This window comes from Rhinolophus sinicus, chromosome 14 (assembly GCF_057876585.1).
Source record: "Rhinolophus sinicus isolate RSI-liver-muscle chromosome 14, RSI-T2T, whole genome shotgun sequence".
NCBI classification, from domain to species: Eukaryota; Metazoa; Chordata; class Mammalia; order Chiroptera; family Rhinolophidae; genus Rhinolophus; species Rhinolophus sinicus.
Window position 1 is genome coordinate 165192201 of NC_142514.1, and position 12043 is coordinate 165204243.

General features: G+C 43.1%; 1 protein-coding gene across 5 annotated transcripts in view; it reads left to right on the forward strand.

The window, feature by feature from the left end:
- The window catches only part of KIAA1549L (KIAA1549 like), a 253861-nt gene that overhangs the window by 188792 nt on the left and 53026 nt on the right, over positions 1 to 12043 (forward strand). For 4 of the 5 annotated variants that reach the window (XM_088789508.1, XM_088789505.1, XM_074337085.2 and 1 more), the window contains 2 exons: positions 303 to 493; positions 6716 to 6843. In XM_088789508.1, the coding sequence (XP_088645634.1) occupies positions 303 to 493; positions 6716 to 6843 (319 nt within the window). The remainder of the gene's footprint in view (positions 1 to 302; positions 494 to 6715; positions 6844 to 12043) is intronic. The other variant, XM_088789506.1, reaches the window with a different exon arrangement.

Sequence of the window (12043 nt, forward strand, 5' to 3'; positions counted from 1 at the left end):
TAAAATTAGTGGTCTAAAATTCTTGAACAAAGTTTGTTCTCACACACATGTTTGCATCTTGTTTGGTCTATTTGTTTTTCTGATTAAGCCTTATCTATAGAGATTCTCTAGCTAGGTGGAGTTAACACGGAATCTGATTTTGCGGAGACAGAAATTATGATGGAGATTTGAGTTACCTTTTGTTTATTGGAAAGCTAAGTATGGTCCCATCACATGCACTTTTTTATCTGTCTTCTCTTAAAGCAGCCATTAGAGTCACACTTTGCCAGAAATATGACTGCAAATGGGTTTTCTCTTTGCAGCCTGTGCAAGGCTTTGATTATGCCAAACAGCACCTGGGCCAGCAAGGGGCGGACGAGGAGGTCATCCCTGTGACCCAGGAGACGGTGGTCCTCCCACTCCCTGTTAGAGATGCTCCTGCCTCACAGGAAAGGGACGTCCTCCAGGACGGAAGCACCATCAAGACGGCCAAATCCACGGAAACCAGAAAGAGGTAGGGACCGGGCCAACTTCTGCCTCTTCGAGTCAGCAAGAGAAGTAATTGATGGTGAGAGCAGCCAAAGCCCTCAAGTTAATCCCACTGTTCTGTTTAACAATTCCCCTCTATGCTCATTTTGAAGATTTGAAAAGGAGAGTATGCGAGATGAGCAGAATCCCAATACCTGCTTCTCATGAGCCACACTTTGTGAGGTTTTATATCACAGATCAACCACAACAGCAGAGATTTAGCTTGTATTTATTATAATAAATTTGGCACTGATGTCACACGTATATTTTTAAACTTATCTTAAAAGCGATGCCTTTCATTCAGCATGTGTAGCTGTATTTTATCTGGCAGTTTCTCAATCGTTTATTATTTTAGCTCAAAAACCATTTATTGAGTTTTTACTATGAACAGGCTACATTGACAGATGTTGGGAGGACGATGAAGGGGCTTAAGATTGATTCCTGACCCCAAGGATCTCATGATGGAGAGACAGAGAGATAAATAGCTGGATTACCAAGCATGACGTATGGGTGCCAACCATGGATTCTGAAGAAAGTGCTGTGGAAAAAAAGAGGAGGATGAACTTATAATTCTGATGAAGGAAAGCATCATGGAGGAGGTTATGTTTTAGATGGGGCGTGAGGGGTGAGTGGGGTGTCAATAAGTTAGAAGAGATAAAGGCATTCAGTCTGGAAGAGCTGGGAGAGATGAGGGACAGTCATGTTCACTTAATGGTGAATGTCCCTGGAGTTTAGATTCACAGTGGCTGGGCTGTCGTGAAGGATAAAACCAGAAGATAGTTAAGACTGTGGCGGGTTTTAACTGCCAGGCTAAGGAGTTTGACCTTTATGCTCTAGGCAATGGGAAACCACTAAAAGTTCTTAGGAAGACATAGTGTCCAGCCTATAATTTAGAAAGCTGACTCAGGTGGCAATGTGGATAATAGATGGAAGCGGTTAGGCTACCGACCAGGAGACTCATTAGGAGGACTTTGCAATAGTCTTATAAAGAGGTAATGAACCCTATGGCAAGCCCTGTGGCTTGCTAAACAAACTCCCATTGCCAACCCCCTTCTCTCTTGCCTTGAGACCACAATGGTGGGGAAAGCTACATCCTTCCTGCCTCCTTCCTCCTTTCCCTCCCTTCACCTAACAGGTATTTATTGATCATTTGCTGTTTGCCAGGCACTAACGATACCGTGGTAAACAAGACAAAATGCCTAGTTTCATGGGGCTTATAATTTGGTGGGGAGACATAGACAATAAACAGAGAAACGTAGGTCGGGTGATGATAAGTATGAGGAAGAAAACCAAAGCATGGCGAGGAGATAGAGAGATGGAGAGGGGGACGTGATGCTATTTTAACAGGAAGTCAGGGAAAGCCTCTTTGATAAAGTGACAGTTGAAAAAGATCTGACTGAAGTGATATGTAAACCTCAAAGCCATCTAGGGAAAGAACGTCTCGAGCAGATGGAACAATATGTGCACATCTCAGAGGAGGCAACTTCTTGATTTGCTTAACAAAGTGAAAAAAGGCCAAAGAGACAGATGTGAAGTAGGGAGGAAGTCATAGCAGATGAGTCAAAGAAGTTGCCTAAAGTCGATCATGTCAGGCTTTTATAGACCAAAGTCAGGACTTGGAATTTTGTTGTGAATACAGATCAGAAGTCATCGGAGGGCTTTGAGAATAGTGACATGATGTGACGCAGTTTTAAAGGCTCACTCTGGCTGCTGTGTGGAAAATAGACTGTAGAGAAGCAGAGGAGAAGCAGGCAGACCTGTGAGATGGCTGTCGCAGTAGTCCGGTAGAGAGATGGTGGTGTGAGACATGATTGGATTCTAGAGATACTTGGAAGGAAGAGCTGGCAAGATTTGCTGATAGAATGTTGTGGAGTATAGAAATGAGAGGGACAAATTTGCTATGATTGTATTGGGGAAGACTCGAGAAGAAGAGTTTGTAGGGGACGATAGAGTTTGGATATTGAACTTGAGATGTCCATTAGACATGCAAGTGGAGCTGTGGAGAACTCAGCCATATGAGTGTGGAGTTCAGAGGAGAAGTCCAGGGTAGAATATAAATGTAGGAGGTGGCAGTGCTTAGTTATGTAAAGCTATGAGACTGGATGGGATCACTCAGGAAAGTATAGATAAAGAGATCCAAAAACTGACTCTTGGGACATGGCAATGCTCTGAGGCCCAGATAGTGAAATAGAATCAGCGAAGGAGAGCAAAAAGCATCAGGAAAAAAGGCATGAGAACAAAGTAAGAGTGGAATCCAAGAAGTCAAAAGAAGGGAGTAGTCTGAGGAAGAAGGAAGAGGATTGTCTGTATCAAATACACACGTTTTTGTATTTCAGTCAAGCGGAAAACGATGTTTTTTCCCTAGGAGCTCTTGGTACCTCAGAAAGAGGCACAGGGACACCGGACTGGATTTCAGCTTGCTGTAAGAAAGAAACTTGAGGGCATGTGAATTAGTTATCTATTGCTCCACAACAAACCACTCTAAAGATTAACAGTTTTAAAACCACCACCATTTATTTAGCTCATGATTTTTCATGGGTCAGCAGTTTAGGCTGAGCTCAGCGGGGTGGTGGTCCTGGTCTGAGGTAGGCTTGGCTAATCTCAGCTGGGTTCACTCGTGCACCTGTAGTCAGGTGGCAGTCAAATGGACTGGCTTGTTGATGATAGATGTGTCTGGGGGAGCCATGTACCTGGGACCTCTTGACACATGATCTCATCCTCCAGCAGGCCAGCCCTGGCTTTCTCAGAAGGTGGTTACACGGTTTCAAGAGCAGCAAGAAAACAAACCCCAAAATGCAAGCACTTCTCAAGTCTCTGCTGTGTCATATTTGCAACTGCCCTATTGGCCAAAGCAACAGGCCTGGTCAAATCCAGAGTCATTGTGGGAGGGGGACTACCCAAGCTTGGGTCAGGGAGATATGAACAAATTGGGGCCATTACTGCAACAGTCTACCCCAGCAAGGGAGAGCCTTAGCAGAGCAGAAATATGCATCTATAAATATACATCTAGACAGAGAAATATACATCTATTCCTGCAATAGATGATTTACCTGAGTTGACTAGAAAGTAGTATTACCTACTCAGTAACTATTCTCATTTTTTGCCAAGTACAATAAAAGCATGTTAACAGCTTGTTTATCACCCATCTATAGGACACTGGAAAGGAATAAATAAAATTATTAAAATGAGAGTATTAACATAGCACTGCCAGGAAGAATAAAAATTCTTTTCCACCCATTCTAATTAACTTATGTAAAGATTTCTTTAAAAAAATTTTTTAGAACAAGCATTTTTTTCTCTTTTTAAAGAGTTTGTTTCAAGCATTTCTTCTTGCTTCGTCTATCGTCAAATTTGCTAACCAAATTCAATTACTTACTCACAGATTTTTATTAAGAAATATTAGCTTATAAAACAAATACAGATAAAGAATACGATGTCTACACTACTGAGTTCTACATTTGCTTCATGATTTTACCATAACAGTATAGTGTTACTAAGGGCTGGCTATGTCATTGCCAAAACTGTGGGAGAAACCTCACCCCTGTTCAAGTTCAGCTGACCTTGGGAGCCTCTGATCATTCGGAAAGATTCTAAAATGCCAAACCAAAGAGCAAACCCATCATACATGTATGTTTCTGGCTTCCCCATCTTGTCTCATCAGCTTCCTCCTTCCCGTTAAATCAGGACTGCATGACCTCTCAAAATGGGTCTGTTAGATGAGCCAGAAAGTTTTACAGGTGGAAACTAGGGGAAACCAGTGATTTGATGGTCATTAAGATATCTCCATATTTAAGAATGATTTTAAAACTGAAGGAACCTGAGCATTTAGCCACGTGAAGACAGCCAGACAGATATTGTGGGTCCTTTTCCTTACATAGGCTCTTGGTGCGATGTTGGTGGTCCATGACTGAGATTCACGAGCAAGGATGACGAATCCACCCCAAAGGGACAACTATTTGCAGTGGATACTTCAGTGCAGTGATTGGCCATCATTATTCAGCAACTGATTAATCCCCACCCCCAAGATTGTTCTTCCAAGTTCCATGTATCCATATCCTCAGAATGGGGACTATTGTGTTCCATAGGCTAAAGCTGCAACCTCACAGGTGACACTTTCTTGCTTTCAAAAACATTTTTGGTATTGTCATGTGAGTGGACACACATGCACATACAAATCTCACTCTCTGTTTTTGACCAGAACATTTTGAGTAGATGGCTCCATGTAAACATAAGACTATATACTGATGCAAAGAGTAAAGCAGAGTGGGGCGTTTTCTTTCCAGAAATCTGCCCATTCACACCTTTCTTTAGAGTGAGAGCAACAGCGAAAAAATTGTTTCAGGATCAAATGAGGAAAGGGGTATGCAAATCCTTTAAAAACCATTAAGTACTTTGTGAATGTAAAATAGGTTACAAGAAGCCTTTCCCTTTCCTTTCCTCTGGACTTCACCAAAAGCCCCTTTGTCCCAGTAAAGCCAATTGGAAGAGTAGGTACCATTAACTATGAAATTTTGGCAACAACCAAAGAGCATGTGTTTTCTCCATGTATGTGTATTTGTACATCCAGGATTCAGCAATCAAATAGCTGTTGGGTAAATAACATATATTCAGTAAATTAATACCTTACCCGTATTTTCCCAAACTACATTCTTTATATTACTAGTTTTATGGGAGATTAAACAAGATGAGTTTCTTAATGACAGAACTGATCAGAGCCTTTGATATGCTAATGTGCATTAGGGATGTACACACAGAAGGAATACAGTAACACCACTTCCCAAACTTACATTTGTCTGTGGAACTTTGGGAAGGAACATCTTACGTGGCCCCAGTGTTCTGTGGAACGCTCTTGGCAGACTCTGCCTTACCCCATGGTTGTGAGTGGGTACTTCTCATTGCTCATGGTTTTAGGGTGCTAAAGCGCATGAAGTGTACTGAACTGAGAATTCTAAATTCCCGGGGGGGGGGGGGGGTGACGAGGGAGAAGGCAGGAGGAAGGGGAGCATTCACAAGGATACACAGCTTCCCAGTAGGTTCTGAATTTGGACAATTGACAGAAGGACGAGGGGTTTGATGAGACTGCTGGATGTCTGCCTCCTGGTTGTCTCTCACAGAGGGGAAGGCGGGTGGTCTTTATGCCCAGCCTCCCCACAGGCTAGCACGATCTGAGGCCTGAGGCGCAGGCTCTCAAGAGCCCATTTTCCCTTGGGGTTCCAGAAGACCAGAGTCCGCTCCGAGGGAAGGCGAGAAGGCCCTGTGGCTCGCCCTGTGTAAAGGCTTGCCTTGTGTGGCACATTGTAGAAGACGAAAGCCCCTACCTGCTCTGGCTTCCAGGGATGATTTGCCCCTTCCCAACTCTGCCCTGGACAGATCATTTCACCTCCTTGAGCTTCACATTTCTCACTTGCTAAACAAGGGTGACAATCACCAAATCCAGGGGTTGTCATAATGATTCATGAACAGTTTTGAAAGCATGCGTCATTGTCCTTGGCACATTGTAGGTGCTCCTGGTGCAGAGCTCTTGGAGAGCATGGATGGTGTTTCAGTATCTCTAGGTACCTGTGTGCCTGGCACCGTGCCCAGCACAGAGCTGGTGCACAGAAAGCTTTACCTGAATGAATGAATGAATGAATGAATGAATGAATGAATGAATAGCTCAAACTGGTAGTTTCAAATGTAAGTGGTTAGCAGTTAGCGCAGTTAAAGAAGGTGTGTGTGTATGTCTGTGCGTGTGTGTGTGACAGTGATGAACTCAATGATGGAGTGACTGAGTCTTTAGTAATAAGTATATTCTGTAAAGAGAATAGCCAACAAGAACTGTGATTCACGCATGTCCCTGAAAGTGCCATGTGAATCCAACACTGCAACACCATCCAAAGTGTTGTGTTTGAAAAAGAGCACGCTTAAAACACATTGCCACCGTTTCCATAGTCACTGGTGCCTAATGAAAAAGAGATGGGAACTGAGGGCTGCTCTCATTGAACTTCTCTGCAGAGCAAAGCACCAGTAAATGCACTTCAGAACAACCAGCTACTTAACCCACGTTATTGTATAGTGGGTTTTTTTTTTCTTTTCATGTCTCATTTCTTCTTTGTGGATAAAACCAGAAGGAAAGAGTACAGACATAAACTGTGCAAATAAAATAACCTTGAGAGGAGGCTGCTCTAGTCGAAACTTACCATCTCCCTGTTGCTATGGTTACCTCCAGCAGGTCGCCCAGTGAGAATGGCTCTGTCATCAGCAACGAATCAGGGAAGCCCAGCTCAGGGAGGCGCTCACCCCAGAATGTAACGGCACAGCAGAAAGTGACAAAGGAGGAGGCACGGAAGAGAAACGGTGAGAAGCCTTCCTGGCCAAGCACCACCCCCAGGCCTGTCCCACACATGTGTGGACACAGACATGCACATACTTACACACACCAGTGTGCTGTAAACCTCAGTTCTTCTTTCTATTGTGTCCTACAAAGAGCTACCTACTGGGATATCGCCTTACCGCTTTCTCTGAATTAGTCTGTCTCGTGCTTTCTGCCCCCTGTTCCCATGGCATTGTGCAGGGTCTTAGAAAAGCTCTATGCAGAATGAACAGATGTTTGCTTAACGATCTTTCTAATTCTTGGGTGAATTGACATTTCTAGCACCAGGTCCTCTAGGGTGGCAGGTCTCTGAAATGCTGCTTGTCTTGGAGATCACCCCGGTTTTTCTTGCACTGACTCCCCTGATAAGTTTCGGGGGTTCAGTCTATGCCAACGGGTCCAGATAGTGTAAATCCCCCTCTCCCGGCAAAAACAACATGGAAATAAATCTGTCATCATAAAAATCAGCCTATGCTTTGCCTTTCTTCTCCAGGAAAACTGAACTGTTGAGTTTCTTCCTCAAACAGATCTTTGGTGTTGGGGTTTATTTATAAGTCGTCAGAGCTACCTGACTGTGTCACGACACCATCGACAGATCACATCTGTCGGAAACCACTGGGCAGCCTCCCTCTCCTCCTGACCCTGCCTTTGTTCTGACCCTCCTCTCCACTCGCTCCTTCCACGTGTGATGCTGGCTTACTAGAGCCCAGAGATGAGTGTCCAGTGCTGCCACGCAGGGCAGGGAAAATTCCTTTTGGATTTCAAAGGATTGTAGGTGGGATTCTACAGAAATACCAGGTGAAAAGCCAAACCATCTGGCGCTCTGGTTACCTATGCTTCCTTTACAAAGGAATTTGATGAAGTGTGGTTCAAGAACTCTCTCTTAAAGCTAGTGCCAGAATATTCTTCTGTTTCCAATTGTCGCCTACTTATTTCTTTTTTTCTGGCCAAAGAAAGATAAGAAGCAACGCCACAATGGGTTTGTCTTCTACAGAGAGAATGTGGTCCCAGCTCCCAGCCTTTATATAAAACACTTGTTTAAACTGTCAAACTGATTTGATCCTTGAATTTTTTTCTTCTGCTTTTCACACCAGAATCAGGATGTGAAGTGGGGGGTTTTCCTGAGACTATCTGCCCTCCCTGGGACCATCAGAAATCCTACCCATCAGCTCTCTGCCAAGCCAGGTCACAGAGGGCTAGAGGAGCTTGATTTGTGAAGCGGGATGTGAACTTAGCAACTTTCTTCTCTTCCTTCCCAGAGTGAGGTGCTAAGAGAGATGGGCAGAGGGAGGGAGGTGACACAGAGACAATGGACAGTGAAGATATAGGGGAAGGTTGTTTTAACTGAGGTCTGCAACTGCCATCGCCCCCTAACCAAGATGCCCTCCCTGCTTCTGCAACTCTCTCCCCACCCCTCTCTGCCTTCCTTCCTTTCTATTTTTCCTGGAAATATATAAAGTTAAGTCCACGTCCACCGTCCCCCAGATGGCCCATCACTCACCCCCATGCTCAAATGACTTTTAATAACTCAGTGTATGTCTTTTTATTATGCATATGACAAGACACACGTATCTTTGTTTTTTTGTTGTATTGCTTTGTTTTATTTTATAAAATGAGATCAATGTACATACTGTTCTGTGCCCTTTTTCTTGCATAAAAATGTGCAGAATAAAGACTCCTCTGTCAGTAAAAACACAATTACAAGACGATGCCTTTCCCTCCCCTCTGCTTTTAATTCATAGAAGAGGGGGAAGCAGGGCCAGTTTCAGACCTGGGGAGTCCCACCCCAGCTGGTGAGGCATTGATCTGAACTAAATGTTCCTGACTATTTCCCTGTTCTTGTTTTTCCACCCTCAGCTGCCTGCCTCCTTAGGTCACTGATTATTTAAATAGCAGGGTTAGAAGTAACAGTGGGGTGCATGAATAAAATGCAATTACTGTACCAGGTTGAGGATTTAATGTGTTTTTTTCTTATTATTACTACTAAAAAGCCATCCTTTCTCCAAGTTCCCAGTACTTAGTTGCATTTTATTTTTGCCAAAAGTAGACCCCGTGAATTTTCAGGTTTGGTTGCTTCTGCTTCACCACCAGTTCCCCTTTGATGAGGTTTCAATTTGAAATTTTCAAATAAAAGGATAGGACCAACTCATTCAATGTTAACACATGCCGAAGCACATCAGAATTCTAAGATGGACCTTAAATGGAACCTACACTTGTCCTTTTTTCTTTTTCAATCAAAGAGCTCCACTTTATCATAATGCTAGGTTAGCGTTCACTAAAAAAATCAATAGTATATTTTATTGGATTGGAATATGAATGGGAAAGAGAGAAAGAGGGAAGAGGGAAGGAGGGAAGGAGACAGGGAGGGAAGGAAAGAGGAACCGTGAATGGAATTGTGGAGGAGACAAAAAGGTATCTTTTCATCACATTGTCAGCTTGCAAAAAGTGCCTTACTGCGTGACTGGCCTCTGGGAATAGACCCTCATAGTATGGAATATTCACATACTGATGCTTATGGCTCAGTATCCATTCTAAACGTGTGGGTTACTTAGGTTAATTCATAAATGTTAATGTACCGGGCTGCATTCTAAAAGTGTTCTTGTTTTCCACCAGTTTTGTTGCGCGTGCTATTTTCCACTTTTGTGAAAATAGGAATTTAAAAAGGAAAGACACCATCCCTCTAGCACCGTGGCTGGCGTGGGTCCTTGGAGCTCGACGGCCTCCTTAGCTACGGTAGCTGCAAGGCAATTTTAGAGTCTGTTTCAAGACTATGCTTAAATATAAATGGGAAAGACACATATGAGAGCTAGGATTTTGACAGCAAAACAACCTGCAGTGTTTTCCACCAAATACCCACACTTCAGCCTCTGAACTAAAACCATTGTCACCTTAGAAAGAGTGTTTTCCAGGAAAAGAGTTAAAAATGAGTTCCAGATCAGAACATAATATACCTATTTGCACCTTCAGTCATTTAAGAGCTAAAACTTCTGTAAACCCATAAGCGTGCACCTTCCTTTAAGCCACTAAGAGATTTCACTGCCAAGGCTCAGAATCTAATCAGTCCTTGCCTTCTAATAATCATGGGGCACTTAGGACTGGAGGAGGACAAAAATCAGAGAGTTGCGAGGATGAATTACAACTTTCCTAGCAGGGGCTTTTGAGAATTTGTGAGAGATATTAGCTCAAAAACAGCTTCGGGGGCGGCTGGATGGATCAGTTGGTTAGAGCGCAAGCTCTGAACAACAGGGTTGCCAGTTCGATTCCCACATGGAATGGTGGACTGTGCCTCCTGCAACTAAAGATTGAAAATGGCAACTGGACTTGGAGCTGAGCTGCACTCTCCACGACCAGGTTGAAGGAGCTGATGGGCCCTGGAGAAATACACTGTCCCCCAATATGCACCAATAAAATTAAAAAACAAATGCTTGTAGTGTTTCCTTAAAAAAAAGAACACACCTTCAGTTTTAATTCTTTCTTTGACTTCCCAATGAGGTGAAGACTTGCTTATTACCTGATAAACGACACCAGAGGGCAGTGATGTTAGTCATACATTATTTGCCTCTGAGCTTTAATGAAAATTCCAGAAAGAGCATGCTTTGTTTAAGAGCATTTTTTTTGCCTTATATGAGAGGGCTTCCCCAATGCCAATGCAAATATGAAGAAATGAAATCTCCCTTCCCAGCCTGATTTACAGAAATTCAAGCCAACAGTGCAAATAAGACATAACTAGTTCCAGGCTGGTTGTTTCGTGACATTTATGTTGGTGATGTGATAGTATCTAGGACACTTCCTCAATTTAACTGTGGCCCTTTTGTTTAGCATTCTCTCATGTTTTTTTCTTTAGGGACTAATTATGCATTAAATGTTCCCATGAACCTGCTGTATTCACACAACATTTTAATGTGTTAATATTTCATGCAATGCTTTTTAACATATTTTTCCATACAATCTTGGAGCGGGGGGTGGGGATATCTAATTAGTTTTCTCTTAAACCTAGAGGAATTATTGTGCAAATCTGAATATGACTGTTTTGAGGGCGAGGATGAAAAGGAGCCGTAGTTTGTACAGTTGCCAAGGGTGTCCTTTTTCTGTCTCATCAGAGTTATGCTTCTCCCTTTATCCTGTCCATGGGGCAGGGAACGAGGGTGTGACAACCCAGAAGCAATCAAAATGCTAAGTACCATCCCTTCACCCTCTGAACAGTTTAGGGATAGCATGACTTTCATTTCTACATGTTTACCTGTTCTGCAAGTACTAACATCTCCTTTTCTCAAGCCAGGAAATTTTAACCATTCCTTTACTCATTCATTTATCCAACAAATTCTGTTGAGAGCCGGTTACATGTAAGACATTATTAAAGTCAAGAGGCCTCACCTTTAAAAAGATGAGCAAGAATGAAGCTTATATTCTAGAGGCAGGGGTGGGGGCAGATGCAGTTGGTACAACAAATCAATAGTAATAAGTACTATGAAGAAAACATAACAGGGTGATGGGGCAGGCTATTTTAGATGGGTGGATAAGGAAAGTCTTTTTCAAGCTGCAACTTGTACAGTAAGAAGGAGCTAGGCATGTAAAGATCTGGGGAAAGAGCATTCTTAGCAGAGGGAAGAGCTAATGCAAAATCCTGGAGGTGGGAATAAGCTTGATGTGTTCAAGAGGCTATTGTAGCCAGAGAAGAGTGGGTAAGGGGAGAGGCAGGAAGTGAGCTCAGCAAGGTGGCCAGGCCCAGATTGTATCAGACCTTGTCAGCCACGCTAAAGACTCTGAGTTTTATTTTCAGGTCCATGAAAGCTTCAGAGGATTCTGATCACAGGAGGACTATGATCTGGTTACCTTTTGAAAGATAATCCATCCTGGCTGCTGGTAGAGTTTGGATTTTAGGGATAGGAGGACAAGAGTGAAAGCTTGGAGGAGGGGGGTTGTTTAGGAGGTGTATTAGTTACTTATCGCTGCATAACAAATTGCCCCGACACCTAGTGACCAAAAGCAACAATCTGCATTTATTATGTCACAACAATCTGCATTTATTATGTCTAGTAATGTCTGTAGTTCAGAAATTCAGGAGTGGCTTAGCTGGGTGGTTCTGGCTCAGCATATCTCATGAGGTTGCAGTCAAGATGTTGTCCTGGGCAGTAGTCATCTAAAGGCTCTGCTGAGCCTGCAGAAGACACTTACTAGATGGCT